Source organism: Symphodus melops, assembly GCF_947650265.1.
Source record: "Symphodus melops genome assembly, chromosome: 6".
NCBI classification, from domain to species: Eukaryota; Metazoa; Chordata; class Actinopteri; order Labriformes; family Labridae; genus Symphodus; species Symphodus melops.
The window spans coordinates 27,498,504-27,522,944 of record NC_136696.1 but is presented as its reverse complement, the minus strand read 5'-3'; the positions used below and the strand labels follow the sequence as shown (position 1 = coordinate 27,522,944).

General features: G+C 46.5%; 4 protein-coding genes across 5 annotated transcripts; all 4 read left to right on the top strand.

Annotated features, from left to right (window-relative positions):
• Positions 1 to 87: 87 nt before the first annotated feature.
• Positions 88 to 3,544, top strand: kbtbd13b (kelch repeat and BTB domain containing 13b). Its single transcript, XM_079345218.1, has 2 exons — positions 88 to 2,076; positions 2,585 to 3,544. Exon 1 carries the CDS (start codon positions 406 to 408, stop codon positions 1,843 to 1,845), a length of 1,440 nt encoding a protein of 479 aa, XP_079201344.1. The 5' UTR covers positions 88 to 405; the 3' UTR covers positions 1,846 to 2,076; positions 2,585 to 3,544.
• Positions 3,545 to 4,005: 461 nt separating this feature from the next.
• LOC306824843 (serine/threonine-protein kinase pim-3-like) lies at positions 4,006 to 9,068 on the top strand. The gene is made up of 6 exons (XM_079345219.1): positions 4,006 to 4,392; positions 5,135 to 5,244; positions 6,490 to 6,540; positions 6,707 to 7,070; positions 7,164 to 7,340; positions 7,431 to 9,068. Exons 1-6 carry the CDS (start codon positions 4,311 to 4,313, stop codon positions 7,607 to 7,609), a joined length of 963 nt encoding a protein of 320 aa, XP_079201345.1. The 5' UTR covers positions 4,006 to 4,310; the 3' UTR covers positions 7,610 to 9,068.
• Positions 9,069 to 9,586: 518 nt separating this feature from the next.
• ftsj1 (FtsJ RNA 2'-O-methyltransferase 1) lies at positions 9,587 to 13,356 on the top strand. The gene is made up of 11 exons (XM_079345469.1): positions 9,587 to 9,686; positions 10,116 to 10,244; positions 10,359 to 10,428; positions 10,527 to 10,638; positions 10,917 to 10,995; positions 11,098 to 11,150; positions 11,228 to 11,281; positions 11,516 to 11,618; positions 11,831 to 11,914; positions 12,052 to 12,155; positions 12,323 to 13,356. Exons 2-11 carry the CDS (start codon positions 10,124 to 10,126, stop codon positions 12,482 to 12,484), a joined length of 942 nt encoding a protein of 313 aa, XP_079201595.1. The 5' UTR covers positions 9,587 to 9,686; positions 10,116 to 10,123; the 3' UTR covers positions 12,485 to 13,356.
• A 179-nt stretch (positions 13,357 to 13,535) lies between these two features.
• On the top strand, positions 13,536 to 23,737 carry LOC306824999 (bromodomain-containing protein 1-like). Of its 2 annotated transcripts, XM_079345468.1 has the most exons (12): positions 13,536 to 13,867; positions 16,423 to 17,803; positions 17,896 to 18,052; positions 18,142 to 18,270; positions 18,360 to 18,488; positions 18,610 to 18,922; positions 19,431 to 20,201; positions 20,280 to 20,409; positions 20,536 to 20,669; positions 21,074 to 21,168; positions 21,484 to 21,647; positions 22,101 to 23,737. In XM_079345468.1, exons 2-12 carry the CDS (start codon positions 16,434 to 16,436, stop codon positions 22,291 to 22,293), a joined length of 3,585 nt encoding a protein of 1,194 aa, XP_079201594.1. In that variant the 5' UTR covers positions 13,536 to 13,867; positions 16,423 to 16,433; the 3' UTR covers positions 22,294 to 23,737. The 2 variants fall into 2 exon arrangements, with proteins under 2 accessions (XP_079201594.1, XP_079201593.1); XM_079345467.1 differs by lacking the exon at positions 21,074 to 21,168 and having other exon boundaries at positions 13,537 to 13,867; positions 22,101 to 22,241.
• The last annotated feature ends 704 nt before the right edge of the window (positions 23,738 to 24,441 follow it).

The window sequence follows — 24,441 nt, the reverse complement described above, 5'->3', positions numbered from 1 at the left end:
TGTCAACATGACGTAAACACAGCTCCAACAACAACAACACAGCCGGCGGGACTCGCACTTCTCACTCAAAACTTTTGCACCCGTTTATTGAGGATCCAAAGGAAAACAAAAAAAGGGTCTTAGTTTAAAACAACCACATCTCCCTTTCTAGTAGCAGCAGCACATAGCACCACCATTATTCACTTCCTGTCACCAACATGAATGTCACAGAGGTCATTTGTTCTGCTCTATCTTTAGCTGTGTCTATTTTGAAAGCTGTGGAACAACTGTGCCTCCCCGGAGAGTGAAGCTGCTTCGCTCTGAGTCAAGCCTCTCCAGCTCCGCTCTGCAAACTTTCATGAAACGTGTCGTGTGATTGTTTTTTTTTTTAATGGAGGATATTTGACACTGCCAGAGAAGAGTATAATGTCAGCGAACAGCAGAGACGCAGAGGAGGGCAGCAGCTGTGACAGTGCCGGAAAATATCTGCCATGTCGTGCCTCGGGTCTCATCTCGGCCAAACTAACCATCGTGGTCGGAGACGCTCGCTTCTCCGAGGAAAAGATGTTGCTTGTTCAGAGTTGCGACTACTTCCGAGCTCTGTATCGCTCGGGGATGAAGGAGTGCGAGCAGGAAGAAATCCACCTCAAGTCTCTGCGTGCTCGGGGTTTCTTTCTCGCCATGGCGGTGCTACGAGGTGAGAAGCCCGCCCTGGATGGCGACGACATTGTCGAAGCCATTGAGTGTGCCGCTTTCTTGCAGGTGTCATCGCTAGCCAAGCATCTCATCAACCTCATCGACTCCGAAAACTGCTTGCTGATGTTTCACACTGCTGCGACCTTTGGACTCATGGATCTTTATCACGCCGCTGCGCTCTTTATCAGGAACATGTACAGCGACCTGGAGGCGGAGGTTAAGAAATCCCTATCGTCCGAGCTCATCTCCTACGTGGAATCTCTTTCCCCGAGTGTCTTCGTGGCTGTCGGGGCCCATGTGACCTGCGGTGGGGATGAAACGGTCCACGCTGCCTCCAGGACGGTCTGCTACCTGGACGAAACAGGAAACAGCTGGAAGGTGTTAACGGATCTTCCGCTTCAGGCCAGCACCTCCATGGCGGGAGTGACTGTTCTCGACAACAAGCTCTACATCGTCGGAGGAGTTCACAGACTTCACAACCAAGTCGTGGACGCGTGTTTCTGCTACGATGTCAAAGAAAACATCTGGAGCGGGTTCTCAAGCCCGGCACAGCTCCGATATAATCTGAGCCTCGTGGGCGCAGACGGTCGTCTTTACGCCATCGGAGGAGAATGCGAGCGGACAGTGATGTCCTCCGTGGAGACCTACGATGTAAAGACCGGAAGGTGGGCGTTTGCGGCACACTTACCTCGACCAGCAGCGGGAGCAGCGTGCACCAAAGCCATGAGCAGGATGTTTGTGTGTTTATGGAAGCCGATGGAGACAACAGAGATCTACGAGTACGTCTCCAGGAGAGACGAGTGGCGGCTTGTGACCACGCTGATCAGAAAACAGAGCTACGGTCACTGCATGGTCGGCCACAGAGACAACCTGTACGTGATGAGAAACGGGCCGTCCGACGACTTCCTGAGATGTCTGATGGACTGTTACAGCCTGAGCTCGGGTCAGTGGTCGACTCTGCCCGGACACTTCGCCAACAGCAAAGGCTCTCTGTTCACAGCCGTGGTGAGAGGCGACTCGGTGTTCACGCTCAACAGGAGCACGACTCTGGAGTACGTAGTCGACGGGAAAACCTGGAAACCAAGGCGGCAGATGAAGGGCTTCCCCAGAAGTGGATCTGTGTGGACGTTCATGCTGCAGCTGCCAGACAAACTCGCACTGAAGGAATGAGCTCATTTCTCTTCTGGATCGTCAACAGCTTCTTTACACTCCAGCTTTTCTTTTCTACCCATCTTTCTTTTAATAAATACAAATGAAAACAATGGTTTCGCACAACTTGGGGTCTTTTTATAATTTTGACCATAATGCAAAACTTTGCCCGGATGTTTGGAGACATCTGATGGTAGTAGTACGAGGTGACCCCGCTGAAGACGAGCTCAGGAACTTCCAGGAAAATATGTGGTTCGTAAACACATTTTATTCAAGTCATGACAAAGTTTCATGTTCCTTTTCCAGCCTCTTTCTTAAAGCACAACAAAAATACCATTTCAGCATAATGACTCCTCAACGTTCCCCCATAATTTCAAGTGGTTGCCTTTGAAATCTTGCTGAGTTGCTTGTTCACACATGCACCTTGGGAAGCAGGAGACTTTATCTGTGAGTTGTGGAGGAGGAGGAGGAAGAGGAGGAAGAGGAGGAGGGGGTGTCAACAAACAGATGAACTAAAATCACCACACAGCAGTTTCATTTCGTGCACACGCATTTACTAACAGATATCAAGGTTACATCTCTGTAGAATTCAAATGACAGAGGACATAATATGACAGAGTCGAATGAAGGAGAAAAACATTAATATGTATGATGTTTTTAATAATTCAAGTAAATTAGACCAATCACTCAGTCTGTCTGTGCTGCTGTCGCTATGTGAGCTCCAGTGTTCATCCTCAAGAGGCGTTTCTGTTTCCTTCAGCAGCCTCTGTTTCCTCTGATGATGATGATGATGGAGGGAAACGGCAGGCAGAGCCAGGCACCAAAGGGCAACTGAGCGGGACGCCAGCAGCAGGCAGCGACGTTAAATCCAAGCCAGAATAAAGAGGGAGGCCGAGGTCAGACTGGGACACGGCTCGGAGGCCGACGCCCTCAACAACCTCCAGCGTCGATCTGGGACTGAAGCCAGGAGGTGGAGCTTTAACTAAAGGGATGGATGAGCGTGTGTGTGTGTGTGTGTGGATGACGTTAATCAGGTTATCAGAGTCAAACCCTCACGTGATGTGAGGGTCTACTTCCTTCTTTACTGCTCTGTTGCAACTTAAATGTCTGTCAAGTCATTTCCCACTGAGTAAACAAAAAGCAAAGGATTTAAAATCCAGTTTGCATTGGACTTACATACACAACCCATGCAGCTAATTTAAAAAACAAACAAAAAAACCTACTATTTACACCCATTGCACAGATTAGCAGGTGCTATTAATAAAACAAAAACAGAAAATGTAATGCACAAGGAGGAATATAATAAAAGTGAACATCAATGATAACAGCAGTATACAGTGATTTATAAACAGACCAATCTGTGAAGAGATTACTATGTAGACTGACACTTTAGAGGTTGACTGTAATCTAATATTTTATTTTGACATCCACAGAAAGAGCAAAAGGAAATCGCTTTCCAAGATGCAGGAAAAAATATTCGGGTTTTTTTTGTTTAGTTTTTAAGATGTTGTGACATTTCATAATAAGGATTCAAACTTTGGAGGCACAAGATACAAAACAATGCTGATTATGTTTGAACTTTGATTTTTCTAACACAATGTTTTAATTGATATAAAAACCTTCATGCTTTATATATTAACCAAATAAAAATGATTATGCGTTTAAAGCACATGACTACATTGTACATTGAGGTTAGAAGGAAAATGATGATGATACAAAGGGACAAACCTAAAGAGAACAATTAATCGATTAATGCTGTTTAACTGATTATAATATTTGCATATGCTGTAGTTTGTTTGTTTTGTTTTTCACTAAAAAGACTTGTATTAAACAGAAAAACCACGAGAGATATTTGAGAGACGAGGGATGTAGACAATAAATATTGTATTTAAAAGCAGCACCTATAAATAGTATTCTTTTTGAGTTATGAGAAATAACGAAAGAGAGACGAATAAATAATTTATTGATTTAAAAACAGCTTATTTATTCGTCTCGTTGCTCTCGGGAGCCGCGGCTCTGTCGCGCGCTCTCTGTATCCTTGCGCCGTCTACGTTACGTTACTACGTTAAAGTAGTCCGCTTTGTTTTCTCCTTCGTTTCGCTTCCACGCGATCACTTTGAAATAAAAACCCCAGTAGACCGATGAAAATGGACACAACATTAATCTAAGCGAGTCAGTGTAGGTGTGAGGTGGTGCTGTTGAGGTATTACTTGATGATCCGCGTGGGCGGAAGGATCTATGTAGTGTTTGTAAATATTGGCAGCAGCAGGAGGAGGCAGAGAGTGGCGCGCTTCTTTATACGCTGCAGGGATTTGACTCTTCTCCAGAGTGAATTACCGGCGTACTACCGATGGATTTTTACCGTGCTTGCGTCTTTTTTCACCCGTAAGAACAGCTAAACGGACTAGTGTTGCCATTTTGGATTTTCTTAATTTTTATTCCCGGTGTGCTGAATATATTTTTTGGGAGGAATCACCAGCAGCAGCATGCTGCTCTCCAAGCTGGACTCCTCGTTGTCTCACATTTCATCCAGCATGGAGCTACCGGCCAAGCTTCATCTCCAGCAAGGTAAGAAAAAAACGACGACAACACGAAGGTAGTGTCTTACCATTTTCTGTGACTGGATTATTTGGTGTCCTCACGTAACTCCACGAGGGACGCAGTGCCAAAAAAAGCTAGGTCACACGATCACAAGGGTCGCAAAATACAGCGTAACACCTCTTGGCGGAAACTAGTGATTTATTTAAACGTTATTTTTTCTCTCTCTCTTTTAAACCAATCTCTAACCTCAATAAGGTCAACATAACCCAGACAATGGCTTCTAAATAATTTTATTTCAAACAGGAGAGGCGAAGACCGCTGACTATATTTAAATAAATTATTTAAATTAATAAATTTTAAATCTTTTACTGCATTACCTTTTTTTTTAAAATAACACGACGTTTGACCACTTTGAACGCAGTATTTAATGTGTAAATGTTTGACTTTGTTAATTAAAAGCTACATGTTGGTACTGTGTTTTTATTTTGGTTTTTGGTCAGCCGTTAAGAGCTTTTGTGCGTCCACCATTTTTAAACGGCTCAAACAAGAAGAACAACGGGGGTCATCCGAGGACAGCCGGCCCTGTGCCCGGGTTTACTCGCTGTTTGATGTTAGTTTTTAATTCTTAAATGTTTGTATTCATCATATAAATAAAGACAATCAAGTTAATCGAAAGCACATCGTTGGGTTTTTGATTTATTGAGGGGTTTGACATTTTGGCGCAATGATGCAGATTTAACTTTTAACTCTTTATTTTTTATTTGTTCAGTGAAAACGGAGAAGCCGCCCTTTGAGAAGCTGTACCGGCTGGGTCCGGTGCTCGGCAGCGGAGGATTCGGCACCGTGTACTCGGGTGTCCGCCTCGCCGACGGGCTGCCGGTAAGAGCGGGGTGATGATGCTTTGTTTTGGTCCCGGTGTCTCCCGGCGCCACATGGCGGCTCTGAGCGTCAAGTTACACACTGGAAGCTCGCACTTCCTGTCAATACTCCAAAATAAGAGCCGCTTTAAATCAATATTGTCATTGTTCCTTTTATTGTTACAAGCAGTAGATTTATTTATTTTATTTTTAAATGACGTTATTAAATAAACTACAATGATCCATTAATTAATACTTGTAGAAGAAATGAATGTTGTAATTTGCACAAACAGTGTGGCTTTGAGCATTGTCTTCTGGAATATAATTTAAATTCTAATCATGAATTTTAATTATTTTACTGTGTGGTCCATTTGTTGAAACAATTCAATAGCTCTAATGTCTTTAATAATTAGATATTTTGTGGCCCCAATCAAGCAGCGTTTCCTTTCTTTACTTCACTTTCTATTTCAATACTTTTTTAATATTAGTTTATCATCGCTGTCATGCTCAAGATTTTGTTGACCATTAGTGACAAAATGACTGCATGTAAACAAATCTATTAAGTGTTCATTAAATTCCCTTTCTGATGAAGGCTATTCTTTCACACACTGTCAATACAGAGAGAAAAGCTTAAGCAACCTTTCACCTACCCTCAGATTAATAGACGTTATTAAAGTGGTGAAGGAAAAATAAAAGCTGTTTGGATTCAGATTCAGTAGTAACAAGATGCACACACTCGTATCGTATCGAACTTGAAAGAACAGCAAACAAGACACAGAAACTGAGTAACAGCTGTTAAACACTAAAACTTTGTTGTCTCTTGTCTAAATCTCAATGTTTTGCATTTTAATGCACAGCTAGCTGAGCACCGGTTTATTTTGTCTCTGTGCTTTTATTTGGAAGGCAGCGTCGTTTCTCTCTACTTCCTGTTTCATTTGTGTCAGCTGGCCAGCTTGACGCACCTCGTGCCGTCTGGCATGTGGTCTTTGTTTTCACAAAGAGCCATAGTCAGTGGAGCTTTAAACGCCTCTTTTATTGTGTCGGGAAGAAATCCTGCTTTTGTTTTTGACACGTGGGGAGAAAGACGGGATTTTCAAAATAAATTAAATTTCCAGTGCGGGTGCCAAAAACTGTTGGTGAAATCCTCTTAATTTGTCAACAAAGAAAAACCTTCAGAGGCCAGAGCAGCAGACAAGTCTTCTTGTGCTGATTTTGATATAGTTTATTTATCATGTATTAAGTCTTTGGTTGTTTTGTCTTCTTGCAGGTGGCGGTGAAGCACGTGTGCAGGGAGCGAGTGACTGAGTGGGGCTCTCTGGTGAGATTCATACTGAACTATTTACATCCACACAACTCAATGTTTTTTAACTTTGACAGTATTTTATCAGAGCGGGTGATTTGAATTTGAACGTTTTCTGCAGTGTCTCAAAATTTGATTAAAAAGTTTAATTTCATGGATTGAAAATGGACACGTGTGTCTTCAGTGTGGCGTGGTCGTCCCCCTGGAGATCGTGCTGTTGAAGAAGGTGGGCGGGGCGTTTGGCGGCGTGGTGCGTCTGTTGGACTGGTGGGAGCGGACGGACGGCTGGCTGCTGGTGATGGAGCGCCTCGAGCAGGGGCAGGACCTGTTCGATTACATCACGGAGCGCGGCGCCCTGGGCGAGGCGGAGGCGCGTCACTTCTTCCTGCAGGTGCTGGAGGCCGTGCGTCACTGCTACAGCTGCGGCGTCGTCCACCGCGACATCAAAGACGAGAACCTGCTGGTGGACCTGAGGACGGGACATGTCAAACTCATCGACTTCGGCTCGGGAGCGCTCCTCAAAGAGAGCGCCTACACCGAGTTTGATGGTGAGTCTGATGTCTTATAATCGTCTTACAGTCCCAGCTATTTGTTTCTTCTTTTTTTCCTGAATGTTTTCGTCCCCTCTCTGCTCCCTGCAGGTACGCGGGTTTATAGTCCTCCAGAGTGGATCCGGTTTCGCAGGTACCACGGTCGCTCAGCCACCGTGTGGTCGCTCGGCGTCCTGCTGTACGACATGGTGTGCGGGGACATCCCGTTCGAGCAGGACGACGAGATCCTGAGAGGACGCGTCTGCTTCAGAGAAAAAGTCTCCTCGGGTGAGAACGGAGACGAGTTAAAAGACATTAAATGGAGTTTTTCTTCAGTCTCGTGTTTGTTCATCATCTCTCGCTGTGTTTGCGTCGCAGAATGCCAGCAGCTGATTGGCTGGTGTCTCAGCCAGGCGCCGTCTGACAGGCCGACAGTGGAGCAGATCCTCGCTCACCCGTGGGTGACGGGCGGCGCTGGACAGAAGACGGACAGCATCACGCTCCACTCCATCACAGCCGACCCCTCCTCGTCTTCTTCCGGCCAGCAGAGCATCTGATTGGTCAAATGGGGGCGTCCAGAGGGCGGGGCTTGAGCTTGATTGACAGCTCCTCCTCTGGTGGAGTTTTTCTTGGGCACGCTGGTCGTCTCGAGATGTGATCGGAGCGAGTAGCTCTTATAGAGCCTCATCAGCCGTGTTCTGCCTCACAGTGCCTTAACACAAAAACATCTTGCGGGTGAAGCGTTGTCATGGCGACGCGCCTCCTGTCAGGGCTACCTACCAGACTTTTAGACTTACACTCTGGTAAAACTAGAAACAACACAGATGGCTGTTTAATACCATGACAACATTAAAAAAGAAAGGGTTAGGCACCCACCGCTGGGTCGTTTTTCAGTTTTTTTTTTGTTTTGTTTCATCACAATAAACATCAACGAGCACCGCCGTGAAGCTCACCTCAGGGTGTTCATGTTCCACTGTTTCTCTGTCAGAGTCGACATCTGGCCTCGTTAAACAGGGACGCGTGTAAATCAGTTCAGGCATTACTTTGGAAACATGTCGTTCACCCCGAGGAGAGAGAAACATGGTGCTCTGGTTTTTCAAAATAAAAGATGAAAACGATTCTTTTTTTACCTCATGTTGGGCGACAGCAGACTGAACTGTAAAGACAAACAAGCAGCAACTTTTAACTTTTATTTCAGCTTACTTGAACAACTGCCAAAAAGATGAACCGACATGTACGTGAAGAGACCCTCACCTGCTTGAAGAAGAAGTGGGATACTTGAAAACACACAATCTACACTCTTAAACACACACACACACCTGAGGAGTCTGCTTCAGGACCCCAGACCTGACTCTCTGCTTGGATACCAAAAGATGTTTACTTTTCACTCCGTGGAATCTCAAGGTTTTTGTTCTGACTTTTTAAAAATGTTTAACGTTTCTGATCTTAAACAGGGGCGGAGCCTCCTGATGTAAAACTCAGAAAAGGCATCCGTCGGTGACCCCGTCACAGCAGACCGTAGAGCGTTCTTCATCGTTCTTTCTGTTCCCTCTCTTAAAAGGCGGCTGTATGCGTTTGAAATGTTTTGGACTGAGACCACGTCCTCCTTGAGTCCGGTCAGTTTTAAATAAACGAAATCACTGCGGGTTGCGCGGCCGGTCTTAAGTTTCAATGTGTCTCACTACTTTGGTTCGGAGAATAAGGGTCCCTGCAGCTGTCCGCCTCTATGTTTAAAACGCACATTCAATGCAAAAACTATTTTCTTGTAATATGAACAATATGTGTATTTTATGTTTATTTTATATATCCCGTATTTATTTGGTTAAGAGACGTCCCCCTATGTGGTTATTTATTGGACATGTCTTTAGTGGTTTTCATTTCCTCATGATTACGAGCTTCGTTCAGGTTTTAGATCAGTTTGTTCGTTCAATGCTTTGATGTAAATAATTCACACAGAACAAAAAGTATTTTGTTTTTCATGGAGAAATTTGAAATTAAAACTTTTGTAGAAAGTTGGTTTCTTGTGAAATTTATTTCTGTTTTTTTATCTAACGCATCGAGCAAACTGAGCAATGAAACACGAACATGAAATCCCTCACCGTGAATGAAAAAAAAATAACTTCACATAATCTGCTCATACCTTTAAGAAACATTCGTTAGACTTAAAACTTGAGAACAAGTTAAAAAATAAGGTAATGCATTAGTAATCCTTCAAATATACGTTTGCACATCACACCAATCTGTTGCTCCCACACATTTCTTGTCTGTTTATTAAAGTTTATATTATATGACTCTACATCATTTAATATTAACTGGCATCAGTGATATTTTTTCCACATTTCTCCTTGAGGATGTTTGAAGTCTAATGAGGGACGTTTTGTGTGTTAGCAGCGACACCGCGTGGCCGTCTTGTTGTATCGCATCCCATTTGGTATTTCCAACTTTATAGCATATTAGCGTCCTTCATTTTTGTGTGAAATACATTTATATATACAACGACAATCTCCGTGAAGGATTATTGTAATTTTTAAAATATTTAAGTTGGTTTGGAAACTTCATTTTGATCAGGCACCGCGCGGACAGCTGTTGACAGGGCAGTGGTCCTTCCATCGTCACCGGAGCTGCACGCTTACGGTACGTATAGCGGCGTTTTAATGGTTCGTAAAGCCTTCTTAAATGTGACAAAATGATGTTTTTAAAGTCTAATCTTTAAGACTACAAATCTTTATATTCAACCAAGAGATATTTACTGACCTAACATTGAATAAAAAGCTCAGGCAGCCATGAAATGACGCGTTTGTTATTCTTTCTACGCCGAACTCAATTTAAAAATAATTCAAGTTGTATTAATCAGTCTGCAGCATGTCAGCAGAGTTCATCAAATTATCAACAAATACATGATAAGATTCATGACGAGGCCCTCTTTAATTCGGCTCACATAAAATAAGCCAAACATCCATTTTGAACATTATGTGTTGACATTAGTTGGATTGTCTTATGGTGTATTTGGTGTGTATTTTTGACCATATGTCACTGTTACTGTGTCTGTGTGTTTTCCTCCAGAGGTCAGGATGGGTCGCTCCTCCAAAGACAAACGGGACATTTACTATCGTCTGGCCAAAGAGGAGGGCTGGAGGGCCCGGAGCGCCTTCAAGCTGCTGCAGCTGGACGAAGAGTTCAACCTGTTCTCAGGTGAGATTGAGAAAGGAGACACCTGAGACCAGACATTGTTCATACACACTGGTCATTCATGGGTTAATTTACTGCCTCTGATTAAATGTCAGATGTGTCTACTTGTTCTGTAAGGCGTGAACAGAGCGGTGGATCTATGTGCAGCACCTGGCAGCTGGAGTCAGGTCCTCAGTCGGAAACTCAGGTACATTTCTTCTAAACCTTTCTCTTTGGATTGAAGCTCCTGTTGTTACAGTTCCACGCTTTGTGTCATGAATTGTTTTTTTGTTTTTGTCCTCTCAGAGGACGGGAGGAAAAGGGCGAGGGAGGGGAGGAGGTGAAGATTGTGGCGGTGGACCTACAGGCCATGGCTCCTCTGCCAGGAGTCACTCAGATTCAGGGAGACATCACCAAGGTGAGGACAAGATGAATACACACGGTACTCAGATCTTAATCAGACAGGAGCAGGGAAACTTTTTTTGTGTTGTTTTTTAAGGAAAATTGTCAGAAAATACTTAATTTCAGCGTCAGTAAACTACGATTATACCTACAGTACTTGAAATTCAGACAGAAGATAAAACGTGACGGGGTGTGAATATCACGGCATGAAACGCAGTCTGAACAGGCTGGCTACAATGTTGCTGCCTTTTTAAATAACTGAAATCTGACACACCTTCTTTTTCCTCCTCTCAGGTGTCGACAGCTCAGGAGATCATCCGTCACTTCGAGGGTCAGCCGGCCGACCTGGTTGTGTGTGACGGAGCTCCAGATGGTGAGGCGCTCGTTTTCTGTCTGTCCCATCTTGACTTTTAACCTTCCCCGTATCCCACGTCGAGACAATCTGAAGGTGTAACATCCTGTTCTGTCTCCATAGTAACCGGTCTACACGACGTGGATGAGTACATCCAGGCTCAGCTCCTATTGGCTGTGAGTAAAGAGGTGTTTGCTAATTCACCTGTCTCTCTGTGATGTCATGATGACGGCTGTTTGTTTGTCTCTCTCAGGCTCTGAACATCACGACGCACGTCCTGAAACCTGGAGGAACGTTTGTGGCTAAAGTGAGTCAAACTGTTACTCATCTGAATCCACGTGGATTATAAAAATCTGTGTGAACATGCTGTAGCTAAAAACGATTCTAATAAGAGTCTCTGTGTTTGTATTAGATCTTCTGTACAACAAATGCAAGTAAAAGTGCTTTACATATAAAAGTCAACTCTCAAACAGTCGGTTTGGAGATTTTCCCTTCATGACATCACATTTTTTGTAACCTCATCTTGCCCTGTGTGTCTCAGATCTTCAGAGGAAAAGACGTGACTCTGCTCTACTCTCAGCTGAAGATCTTCTTCAGTGGTGTGACCTGCGCCAAGCCTCGCAGCAGCCGGAACTCGAGCATCGGTGAGTCATGAGCAACACTCAACCATCAGTCCTCCAAGTCAAAATAAATGCACGACTTCACTGTGAGCATATGTGCAGATGAGCGTAGAAAAGTCAAATGCATCATAACCATGTGTATCTAATGTTTTTGTTTTTTTTTCTTCACAGTTTTTATCTATACTGTCAACATTTTCCTGAACTCTCATCCAGTTTCTCCGTCTGTCTGTTTGCAGAGGCCTTCGTTGTGTGTCAGAATTACGCTCCTCCTGAAGGTTACGTCCCCAACATGTCCAACCCTCTGCTCGACCATTGCTACGGTAACCGCATCACATGAGCCCGTTTCACTTTTACTGGGAAGTTACAGATAAATGTGACTCAAAGGTAAACGTTATAAACAAATAGTATAACAAAAACAGTTTCAGTCTTTCATCTCAGTCTGGACTCTCTTCTTCAGATGTGGATTTTAACCAGTTAGAGGGTCCAAACCGTGTCATCGTTCCCTTCCTGGCGTGTGGAGACCTCAGCGCCTTCGACTCAGACAGAACCTACCCTCTACAGGTGAGCCTGGCCATCCGTTCTGCTCGTTACTGAGACAAACAGCATTATTCTTATCGTAATGTAAACACTTTAGAGTTAAAAAAAACATGTTGAAGTGTGTTTTTTTTTAATTATTATTTCTGGACAATCTCATAGTTGTGGTAAGCTTCTGTGTTTTCTTTCCTTAGCTGGAAGAGGGTAAACATTATCAGTACACGCCACCCACCCAGCCGCCCATACAGCCCCCCTACCAACAGGCCTGCCACCTCCGCAAAAACAACCTGCTTTCCAGAGAGGACACTCCCAATCAGAGCCAAGATGAGACACAGCAACAAACTGAGTCCACCTGATCCCTCTGACTGCTCCTCGCCACACAGATATCTGACCAATGAGAGGGTGGATGTGGATCCAGCTCAAAAACCGAGCAGTTTTTAGCTCAGCTTAGTACAAAGACTGGAAACGTGTGTCACCCGTTTCCTCCTTCATCCTGTCTTTCTTCACCTTCAGAGGACCTCCATTTTTTTTTTTAATTGATCATGGTGGTATGTTTTTATTGTTTCGTCTGGTTTAATGGGGAGCGTTTGATTACAGAGCCTTCAAGACTCTGAATAAAGAATTGTTCACATTTTATATTTGAAAATTAAAGGTCATGTCTTGGAAAGAAAAACAATGACATTGTGGTTTACTTGCATGAATGTAACTAACATCAAATCTCCTGGTGTGCTGCCCTCTAGTGTCATTGCTGACTGAAGATGGGCATCTGCTGCGTCTCAGCATCTGTGAGGTGCAGTCCCTCCATTGTGTTTCTTGTTTTGGATTTATTGGGCTTCACTCGCCAGCTTTTCAGGAGTTGAGCACATTTTTTTTTTTTTTCAAGTCCATTAATAATAATAAAAAAGTTAACACTTTTTAGAATATTAACTCTCTGTTCATGTCCTGCTGTAACACCCGTGTTCATCCTCCTCTGTTAGCTATGTTTACACTGTCAACAATATTGAGATATGAACCGGTTTTATGTTTACACTAAGAAACCACGGCACAGAACCCTAAAAAAAACTTTATTAAACATTTCCTATAAGATTACAAATACAGAAAACACATGCAAAATATTGCAAAATTAACATTTCACATTTTGTACAGGATTGTCAAGAGAAACAGCAATCAACATGTTTAAAAAATATAGAAATTAAATGAAGGTGTATTAAAAGTGCAATTAATGAGGTCTGAACTGAAGAAAGGAGATGATAGATAATTTTAAAAAAAAGGATTATAATATTGAATGAAATATACAAGGGTATGTAATGCGTCAGTTTTCTAATTAATTGGGAAAGTTTTTCAAAATATATTTTTACCACAGCCCAGAACCCAACCAAAAAAAAGCATCTCCACTTCCTGGTTTCCTTTTTTTTTTACGCGTTGACGTCACGACGCAAAGACTCACACAACCGCATTGTTGTTGGGGGAAGAGAAGCCCTGCCACTTCTAACCGCTTTAAAAAAAACAGGAAGATCGACCCCGTGTTTTTGTTTTCTCTTGAACATCGTACAACAAACCGACATCGGTTCCGTCGCCCTGGATACCTGTCAGTCACCAACAAGTTTGACTCGGTTCAGCGCGAGCCGCCGCCGCGGTTGGATGAGCGGACTGGATGTGGATTTAACTGCCGCTTCGCTCCGCAGGCCGCGCCGCCATTGCTGCTGGATTTATACGCTGAATTCGTGAAAATAACCGAGGTAAGATCAACCTCACTCGGCCTTAACCTTCTTAATATGACGCCCTGTGAGTCTGGAGAGGCTTCACACCTTAAAACGACCCCAGCCACCGTGAGGGAAAGCCATGTTTCCAGGTCTAAAGCGTTTCTTGTTGTGCTGCTAGTAGCCATGTTTCCTCCCCCCTTCAGTGTAATGCTAGCTGGCTTTAGCATTAGCTCCGGTTTGTGGACGGAGTGTCCTAATGTGTTCAACCGACGCCCGGAGAAGGAGGGGGCATCGACGGGGTTAGTTCAGACACTTAACTGGCGTTTAGCTTTTTTTCTTTCTACAAGGAGAAACAATTGATCATAACACAGATCACACTCCTGACAGTGTAGTGAAGCTAACGTTAGCCTCCTCAGCTAGAAGAATCCATTTGAGTACAGTAATGGAGAAGCTGGAAGCCGAGGACACTCAACAACGACCATCCAGCTCTCAGCGGCTCCAGGCGGACTCACAGAGCCGACAGTGGGCTCGCCCTCGGCGGCGTGTAGGTGCGCTGCTCTCGGCTCTTTAGTTTCATTCATCCAGTCCCCCCCCCTCAACCTGGACTGTCTAACATTTAATACTGTCAACATTTTACAATCTTCAACACTTTAATTTTCGACACAGTTATTTTTAATAAACAGAGCTGACATTGTGATGTCTTTATCTACCTGCAAGAACACAAATCAAAACCTGATAATAATAATAATAACACTACTCCTCTTTATGTAAATAAAAGACTTGAATGTCTTTAGAAAATAGTACCATGTGTTCTTACTTTATTTAAGATATGATTAGTAAAATGAACTGTGTGCTAAGTAAACAAATATTCAAGCATGCACAACATCTATAATTCAGTTCTTCATGTTTTACACCAAACTAGATGGATGGATCGGTACTTTATCGATCCTGAGGGGAAACATCCCCTCATCCAGTAGTAGGACACAAGACATTAGTTACTATAAACATGTATATAATAAACCTGAAACAAGATTTAGAAGCCCTCTTATATGACACAAATGAAACCTGTGCATGTGCAATTAAAACATTTCTCCTGAAGCCAACAATACTTGTTTTCTGACATTGTTGAATGTGAGGGTAGCTGACAGTTTGCTTCAGTCTCATATGAGCCCATCAACATGACCATGACACCCGTGTGCAGACACGTCATGCACATACTGACTGACAAATAATTCCAACGTCTACATCATTTTTTCTATTTATGATTGCGATTTGAATTCAGAATTTTGCGATGCCTTTCTTGAGGGAAAAGCTCATATTTGAACACAGGTCTGATTGATTGTGCAGCGCTGATCCATTGCATGAGACGGACTTGCAGGAGAGAGTCCACAGAAAATGACGAGCAAACTCCTGCACACGTTTTTACTCCCACGTGTACATCGGCATGGAAACGTTTTGATAGTGAGTAGGACTTTGGACTTCAGTTTTTGATGATTCAAAATGAGACATTTCCCTAAAGTAGCGCAGAGGACACGTCTGTTTTGTTGGTGTTGTTGTCTCATAGATGCATGCAAACCTGGTGTAGTGAAAACACTTGATAAAGTGAGCAGCACACACACACACACACACACACACACACACACACAGAGTCGGGGGCTTCCTCCTCTAAAGCTCTCAGCTGATCTTCATGTCCCATCTGTTCCTGTGAGGACGCATCTGTAATTCTATTAACTTCCCTGTTTCCCTCACAACAGAGGAGAGACAGAATCCATTCATTTTAAATGAAGCTCTGTTCAATAACCATGATGATTATGAACATGAACAATCAGGCTGGTTTCCTTTTCGTTTCTAGAGATGTTATGTATTGAATAGTCACCTTGCACGTGTTGACCGACATGAACCGTGGTTATTGTTTTCATCAGCCGTCTGTGTAGCTCTACAGCCCAGCATACACGTGGAGGAGGAGACACAATACAGACAGCTAAACATCCAAACAGAACCATCAACCAGTGTGTCATTACTTAGAGGAGAGGAAACACCGTGATGACTCTCTGTAGTTGTGGTTAGTGTGCAACAAAGGGCTTATAAATATGACTTCATTATGGACGAGAGTTAAATACACGGACCACGAGTTCTGGTATTAGGAGCAACTTGATTAGATATTCAGTTTTGAAGTACATCTGATGTGGAGTTTAGATTCTCCAGGTCGAGTGTTGAGCATGGTTTTGGTATCAGTCCTCAGTCTTTAACATCATCATCATCTTCATCATCATCACAAATATGTTGGCAGGTATTTGTGGGGCCAACCGAGACTTAGCTGTAACATGTGACTCCATCTGCATTAGTGCTCCGCTCGGCTTCTTAGTTTCTGCTGCGCCTGCACTGAGTGCATGAAGTTACACACATGCCTGTGTTTTATGTGTGAGTTTTCTTTCTCTAAGCATGGATGAGGTGGAGCTGCAGAACCAAGAGACGTGTTATTCTGACGTGCTCGTGGAACACACGTGAGGCAGCAGGCTGTAAATCATCGCAGCAGGTTGCTGCTGTGTTACATCACTGACACCGTTTTCCTTCTTTGGTTTTTTTTTTAGAGTCTGTCGAAATGAAGAAAAAGGGTCGACATCACCGCCCGGCGGTGCTGAAGAGAGATTCTTCTCCCATCAAGCCTTCGCCCAACCGCGAGACGCTGACGTACGCCGAGGCTCAGCGGATCGTGGAGCTGGAGGTGGACGGCCGCGTGCACCGGCTCAGCATCTACGACAAGCTGGACGTCATCGGGGACGACGACCCCACGGCTCAGGAGATCATGGAGTGCAACAGCAACAAGGAGAACAACGAGAAGCCCCAGCAGGTCCTGGTGCGCTCCGTGCGCCTCAAAAACAACCAGCAGAAGAAGAACGCGGCGCTCACGGCCGCGCACGGCGGCATCGGCACGCACGGCCACGCCAGCGGCCTGCTGGAGGCCAAGGTCAGAACGGTTGAGTACAATCTGCCGGTGGTGCCCAAGAGGCCCGCGGCGTATTACAAATACATGGAGAGGACGGAGGAGGAGCTGGACGAGGAGGTGGAGTACGACATGGACGAGGAGGACTACGCCTGGCTGGAGCTGATCAACGAGAAGAGGAAGAGCGAGGGCGTCAGCCAGGTGTCGCACAACCTCTTCGAGTTCCTCATGGACCGCTTCGAGAAGGAGTCGTACATGGCCACTCAGGGTCAGAGCGAGCCGCACTCGCTGGTGGACGAGGACGCCGTCTGCTGCATCTGCATGGACGGGGACGGCGCCGACAGCAACGTCATCCTCTTCTGCGACTCGTGCAACATCGCCGTGCACCAGGAGTGCTACGGCGTGCCGTACATCCCCGAGGGTCAGTGGCTGTGCAGACACTGCCTGCAGTGCCCGTCTCGACCGGCCGAGTGCGTCTTCTGCCCGAACCGAGGCGGAGCCCTGAAGAAGACCGACGACGACCGCTGGGGTCACGTGGCGTGCGCCCTGTGGGTCCCAGAGGTCGGCTTCTCAGACACGGTTTTCATCGAGCCGATCGACGGCGTCCGCAACATCCCGCCGGCGCGCTGGAAGCTCACCTGCTACCTTTGCAAAGAGAAGGGGGCGGGCGCTTGCATCCAGTGCGACAAGATCAACTGTTACACGGCCTTCCACGTGAGCTGCGCGCAGAAGGCCGGCCTCTACATGAAGATGGAGCCCGTCAAAGAGGTGACGCCGTCGGGCGCCTCCACCTTCTCCGTGAAGAAGACGTCGTACTGCTGCAGCCACACGCCGGAAGGCTGCGACCGCCGGCCGCTCAACGTCTACGAGGAGCCGCACCCCAAAAACGGAGCCTGCAAGAGGACGGACAAGAGGGGGAAATCCCGGGCCAAGAGCTGGCAGAAGAAGAAGAGCAGGAGGGTGGAGCCGGAACCAGAACCAGAACCTGAGACGCCTGCTAACGCTGGACCCAGTATTACTGTTTCAAGGTACGCTTTCAGATGAACTCTTTCACTTCGAAACACCGGAGGAAACACGAGGAAGTACTGACCCATGTGTTTTCTGTTTCTCTGCTCATCAGTTTTGACACCATCCTGAACCAGGTGGCGGTTCAGAGGAAGCGCGTCTTCGTCGAGCGGGTCTTTAGTTACTGGGTGCAGAAGAGGCAGTCGAGGAACAACGTGCCGCTGATCCGCCGGCTCCAGGCCACGCCTCAGCCGCCCAAAACCAAGCAGATGGTCAGTGCGGCTTCTCAAAAAGGAGCCTTTTTTTTTTTTTTAACGTCTCTTTCTCTCTCGCTGACGTGACGGAACGTGTTTGTCTGCAGGAGCGCATGGAGACCAACCAGGCGCTGAAGGAGCAGCTGAAAGAGTGGCACCGCCTCCGCCACGACCTGGAGCGAGCTCGCCTGCTGCTGGAGCTCATCAGGAAGAGGGAGAAGCTGAAGAGGGAGGAGGTAGAGAACGTTTTTGACCCCCCGCGTCGCCGTATTTAGATAGTTGTTAGCGTCCGCGCTGACACATGTGTTTTTTTTCGTCCCGTCAGATGAAGCAGCAGCAGTCGGTGCTGGAGGTCCAGCTGACGCCGTTCAACATCCTGCTGAGAGCCGTGCTCAGCCAGCTGCAGGAGAAGGACCAGTACAACATCTACGCTCAGCCCGTCAGCGCCAAGGAGGTCTGTCCCCGATTCTCTGATCACCTGAAAACTCCCCCGTGCAGACCAGCCTTCTGTCTTTGTTCCTGTTTTTAAAGTGCTGTATAAATAAAGATTTACTTCCTCGCCGCGTCTCCTGCAGGTTCCCGACTACCACGACCACATCAAGAAGCCCATGGACTTCTCCACCATGAGGAAACGCATCGACGGCCACGAGTACGGGAGCTTCGACGAGTTCGAGGACGACTTCAACCTCATCATCGCCAACTGCTTGTCCTACAACTCCAAGGACACGTTCTTCTACAAGGCGGCTCAGCGGATGCAGGACCACGGAGGAGTGATCCTCCGCCGAGCCCGCCGGGAGGTCGACCGGATTGGCTTCGACTTCCCCAGCGGGCTGCACCTGCCCGAAGCCCCCAAACTTGAGGCTCCGGCGCCCTTCTCCTGGGAGGACGGTAAGATGCGCTGCTTCCACGTTTTTGTGATGTCACGAGTAGAGCTGCAAACATACAGAGAGGCACAGAAACTGAACTCTGTGGAGTTTTTCTGCTCACACAGGAAGATGGTTTCCAACTCTTTTTGTTTTCTTGGAAACAGCCTGCGTCTTTTAGTCCAGCACGATTTATAACCCAGAGTTTGACTGTAAAGGAAAAAGCAAGTTTGCTCGTTTGTGTCTGAGACTTTCTGTCGATGGTTGTTTGATTTGTTTATTTAGCACATCGGAGTGCAAGGAGGGAAACGAAGCCAAATAAGGCTTGTACAGAGTTCCACCCCTGTCTGCATTCATCATGAACAAATATAAAAAGGCTTTAAATGTTGTTGAGAAAAAAAGGCTTCTCATGGTTTTATAGAAAGAACAAACTGGTTGAAGTTGAGGATTAAAGATGGGGGAGTAGAGTTTGAGTTGAAGCATTAGAGGTTCCACACGGTGGTGTTAAATGTGTAAACGTCTCTCTGTCACAGTGGACCGCGTCCTGAGCCCGGCGTACCGTCAGCAGACGCCGCTGGAGGAGCAGCTGAAGGAGCTGCTGGAGAAGCTGGACCTGAGCACGGCCATGAAGCACAGCCCGTCCCGCAGCAAGAGGCTCAAGCTGCTGAAGAAGACCATCATGGAGGTCCGCAGCGAGATGAGTCTCAAGAAGCCCCGCTCCAAACCGCCCCCTTCTCCCCCTCCTCCTCAGGAGACTAACTCCGCCCCCCCAGAGCCCGAGGAGAAACCACTACCAGAGCTCCCCGTGGAAGCGCCCACGCCGCAGGAGGAGGAGGAGCCTTTACCCTCGCCAGCGTTTGAACTGTTAACCTCCCTGTCTGCGCTGGACACTTCGCCCGGTGGCATCTCGGAGCCGCCTCTCAAACCCCTCAAAGCCGCCGCCGACCACGTTCCCATGGAGCTGGACGGCGACACAGACACTTCTACCTCAGTGCTCGCTTCAGAACCCCTGAACGGGCACATCCTCGAACCACAGCTCCTAAACGGCGAGCTTCACACCGAGGCCTCCGGCGACCCACCGACCAACATCCTGTTCCGCAGATCCAAGAGCACCAGCCCGCAGAAACCGCCCAGGACCCAGGAGGCTCCCGCTGCACCCGCGTCCCCCCTGGGCGCCAAAACCTTCCTGTCGGTGGTGATCCCTCGGCTGGAGACGCTCCTCCTGCCCAAGAAGAGGAAACGTAGCTCCAGCGTGGAAGGCGAGGAGGAGGAGGAGGAGTCGCCCATTAAACGCCTCGGTACAGGTACTCCCTCAGAGTCTGAAACCAAACAGCCGGCAAAAAGTCAACAGCCACTAAAGCAACGTTGATGTTTGTCTTCAGGTATAGCTAACGGCTTCGTGGTCGAGGAGGAGGAGGAAATCTCCCCGCCCCCTCGTCTGCTGGAGCCTCGCCGGCGATGTGCCTCCGAGTCGAGCATCTCCTCCGGGGGAAGCGTCCCCTCCAGCACCAGGTGAGACGGGCACAGCATTTTTTTAATTCCCTCTTTAACGTATCAAACTAAGCCGACTTTACTTCTCCGAGAACGTCCGACTCGTCCCACCCTGCTACTTAAACGTGTCCCTTCTCCTCCTCGCAGCACTGTCACCAACGTGTCCAAGAGCGGGAAAGGGCGGCCGGCGGCGGCTCGACGGAGCACCGTGGACGACAAAAGCACTCTGATGACCTGCATCGAGAACGGCGAGTTCACCGCCTCCGCCGACATCTCTCCAGGTGACTGAGACGCCTTTCCTCTGCAGAGCGTGCATGCAGCCTTACACACTGAATGATGAAAAAAAAACAACAACTTCCTGTCTACGAGGTGCAAACAGGAAGCCTTTGATTGACACGGTGGAAGTGAAGAGAAGTCTGTAAGGTCCTCTCCTCCTGTACAGATGTTCTTCGCCACACCTGACTGTGTTTTATTTTTGTCCTGACGCTCACACACAGTGTTTGTCTCCTGCTCTTCCTGGTTCCTCCAGTGTGTGTGTGTGTGCGTGTGTGTGTGTGTGTGTGTGTGTGTGTGTGTGTGTGCGTGTGTGTTTGTATGTGTGTGTGTGTGTGTGTTCTCTCTCTGCTCGTGCTCAGTTGTCTGTTGCAGTGAACGCTTCATAACTTGCTTGTTGTTGTTTCTGTAGAGGTGTGGAAACCCTCCGCTGCTTCTCCATTTGTTCTGGAGCCTCTTAAACTAGTTTGGGCTAAATGTAGTGGATATCCGTCCTACCCCGCCCTGGTGAGTGAGTGTCGGTGCCCTCTGTTTCTCATCCACCATCTGCTACCTCTGCCATAGTGCGTGCCGTAGCTCGTGATTCGTGCTCACAGCCATGCAGCAGCTGCCAGCCAGCCAATGATGGACCACTCTGTGTGTGTGTGTGTGTGTGTGTGTGTGTAAGTCGGCCGCTTCGCTCAGAGCGTCACGGCACGACTCGGCCTTTGCATGTTTGTGTCTCTGAGTGCGGGCTTCCTCTCTCCGCCGTCACACAGCGAGCAGACCGCCCGTCACTCAGGCTCCGCCTCTCTCTCTCTCTCTCTCTCTGCGTCTCCACAGATCATGGATCCCAGAGCGCGGAGGAGGAGGACGACGCGTCCGCGCCCCAGCGGGGCGGAGCTTCCCCAGCCGCCGCAGGACGTCCTCAGAGCCGGAGAGCGGATGCAGTTCAGGTCCGCAGAGAAACTCTTCCTCGTCCACTTCTTCGACAGCAGGCGCAGCTGGTGAGGAGATCGACGACTCGCATGATTCTGTCTCCATCATCACAGACTGTAAACAAACGCTGTGTCTTCATTATAGCTGTTCTTCTTTGAAGTCTGACGCTGATTTATTTAGAGAGCATGTTAATAAACGTTCCTGCTGTGTCGTCAGCACAGACAGATGGAAGCTCATTTACATACAAGCAAAATAAAAGTGTGCCCAGTAAAGATCCCTGCGGTACGCCAGTGGACGAGCAAAGGGCGTCAGGTTGATGGAATACAGCTTGTAGATCACATGATCAAATATCCGGCCATCACTAGTGTGTGACGTCTTTTAGTGTTTTCGTCGTTAAGCGCTCTGTTCAATGAAGCGTCCGCGTCTTCATCGGATTACAGATGTGAAAAAACACAACCCGACTCCTGGTGTAAACTCCGTTCAGTCCGTGCTTGAATGTTGTCCGTCTCCTCTCTCTTCAGGCAATGGCTTCCTAGATCCAAGATGGCTCCCTTCGGGATCAACCAGACGCTGGACAGAGTGAAGCTGAAGGAGGCTCGCTGCTCCTCCATCCGAAAAGCCGTGCGGCTCGCCTTCCAACGAGCCATGGACCACATGAACCGGGTCCGCAGCAGCGAGCATGAGCTGAGCGGCGCCCTCGCTCTCACGGACTGAACTCTTCCTCCTCCCATCATCCATCTCTCCTGTTTGTCCCGTTTGTGAGACGCTCAGTTTCTGCCTCTTACGCACAAAAAAAACACACACTCACACACACTTGTCATGTTTACCATTTCCTGCTAACTGGATTCACGTCTCCCCTCACATCGTCCCCCTCCGTCTCAAATACTGTAGCTTGTGATGGCCATCTTGTTTTTTTGTCAAAGAGCTATGCAACGTCAACGACTCGGTGAGCGGGTGCAAGAAGTCGTGAGAGAAATCAAAACCCGGGTCTGTGAGGGCCGAGAAGGTCTCGGGTCTAAACCTGTTTGAATGTGTCAGAGTTTGACCTCTGACCTCCTTTTAATGTGCTGCAAGACTGCTGCAACAGTCCCACTGCCACGGAGAAAACAGCCGTCAGCGTGCAGCGGAGCGACTGCAGCAGCTCCTGTAAATATCCTGTACAAGGCCTGACACTAATTTATTCACTATCCTCAGTTTGTTTTGGTACATGCTGTTCACATATTTATACCGTCGCAGGTGACGATCCACGCACGTCGTCGCCGGCACGTCGGCCTTTCTGCTGGTGCTATCTCTACACGGAGACAACGAAACAAACATGCATACTGTAACAAACTCTTTGATTTCAGCTCCTTTTTTTTCTACAGTTTTTGTAAGTTATTGAGTTCTCAAGCTTCAAGTTCTCTCGTCTTTGGCATTATGTTTTTGTTTTTTTTGTGTGTGTTTGCATCTTTTTATTTTTTTACCTGAATGTTTTACTGGACTACTTCATTGTTTTGGGTTTTTTTTTTTTTTGTTTGTACATATTTATATAAAATCTATATAGATGCTCTCAAAAAGTTTTAAAAATGCCGAAAGTGCATCATTCACACCGAAACCAAAAAAAAAAAAATCTGCTTCCCACACGGTTCCCACTAAATGTGTTTTTTTTTTTTTTTTTTTACGGTTGTTTTCAGCCTCTCGTGTGTGCGTGCTGCGTCATCGCCTGAGCGGAGCTACAGTCAGCTGTAGGAGAGAAGAGAACGTGCCTGTACTAATTTATTGTAAAGCAGAAAATGTATATGCATTACTTTATAGAGAGAGTATTGTAAGAAAATACGACGGGCACAGGAGGAGCCGCGTGTAGAGGCGCCTCTTCTCTTGTTTTGTGACTCTTTTTTTATTTTATTTTAATTTTTTGATCAATAGCATTAAATCTGAGCGGTGAGGTGATAGTGTTTGATGTTTTCTTTTGGACGGGGTAGCGATGGGTAGATGTGAGCTTTTGTTTGGCCCCTCTGGATGTGGATGTTGTGTGTACATAGATTTGGTACTTTAGCTGATTCTCTGGGAAAAAAAAAAAACACAGTTATAGCCAACGAGAGCGGACACCAGCCGACGGCAGGCCGCTGGGATTTTTATACTAAAACACTGAAAATTAAAATATGTTATTGAATCACGATCCAAAGTGTCCTGAAGTTCTTACTTTTTAATACTTTTTTTTATTTTATTTTTTAAATCAATGGTATTTGACTCACGTTAAACCATGATATCATATACTAACACCTTCATCTGCTGGAGAGTTTAAGTTACACTGCAGGTCACACGTGCACATACACACACTGACGTCACTGCCCCTTTCAAACGCCGCAGATGAAGCAGCCACAGCGCCTTTGGTGTGGTGGACCACATTGCTTGGTTTGACACTTTTTTTTTTTTTTTTCCGAAGCTGTGATTGGTTGAGCCGAGAAAAAAAGTCATTCATAGAATGGAGTTGGACGTTGTGTGATTGTGAACGCTGTCTGTGTGATCCTTTAAAAAGTAGCCTACAAAATGTTTACGGTCACACGATCACGTGTGCAGCAGCTTCTTCACGCTCTCATCGCTACGTCAGCAGGTAAAGAGTCTTACTCAGTGATTGGATGCAACTGTGGAGGTAAACGCATGAAGAGAAACTCAACTTGCATTTCTCACTTAGTCCAAAAAAAATAAAAAATCAGAGGTGAATTGAGAATTGAATTGTGAATTGAATTATCATCCTGATAAAAGTCCTCCTCCCTCCTCTTCACATTTTTAAACCTAACGAGCTGTCTGAGAGGATTCTCTGGATGTTTGTGAAGACAGGTTTTCACTTTTATTCAGATCTATAGGACAGACTGTTCCCAG

What these genes read in the sequence shown, in the direction of transcription:
- kbtbd13b (XM_079345218.1), top strand. Translation starts at nt 406, where the DNA reads ATGTCAGCGAACAGCAGAGACGCAGAGGAGGGCAGCAGCTGTGACAGT.
- LOC306824843 (XM_079345219.1), top strand. Translation starts at nt 4,311, where the DNA reads ATGCTGCTCTCCAAGCTGGACTCCTCGTTGTCTCACATTTCATCCAGC. An exon ending in GCCTCGCCGACGGGCTGCCG is followed by an intron (nt 5,245 to 6,489) that starts GTAAGAGCGGGG and finishes GTCTTCTTGCAG; the next exon opens with GTGGCGGTGAAGCACGTGTG. An exon ending in TGACTGAGTGGGGCTCTCTG is followed by an intron (nt 6,541 to 6,706) that starts GTGAGATTCATA and finishes GTGTGTCTTCAG; the next exon opens with TGTGGCGTGGTCGTCCCCCT.
- ftsj1 (XM_079345469.1), top strand. Translation starts at nt 10,124, where the DNA reads ATGGGTCGCTCCTCCAAAGACAAACGGGACATTTACTATCGTCTGGCC. An exon ending in GTGTGACGGAGCTCCAGATG is followed by an intron (nt 10,996 to 11,097) that starts GTGAGGCGCTCG and finishes CTGTCTCCATAG; the next exon opens with TAACCGGTCTACACGACGTG. An exon ending in GAGGAACGTTTGTGGCTAAA is followed by an intron (nt 11,282 to 11,515) that starts GTGAGTCAAACT and finishes TGTGTGTCTCAG; the next exon opens with ATCTTCAGAGGAAAAGACGT.
- LOC306824999 (XM_079345468.1), top strand. Translation starts at nt 16,434, where the DNA reads ATGAAGAAAAAGGGTCGACATCACCGCCCGGCGGTGCTGAAGAGAGAT. An exon ending in CCCAGTATTACTGTTTCAAG is followed by an intron (nt 17,804 to 17,895) that starts GTACGCTTTCAG and finishes TCTGCTCATCAG; the next exon opens with TTTTGACACCATCCTGAACC. An exon ending in GCCCTTCTCCTGGGAGGACG is followed by an intron (nt 18,923 to 19,430) that starts GTAAGATGCGCT and finishes TCTCTGTCACAG; the next exon opens with TGGACCGCGTCCTGAGCCCG.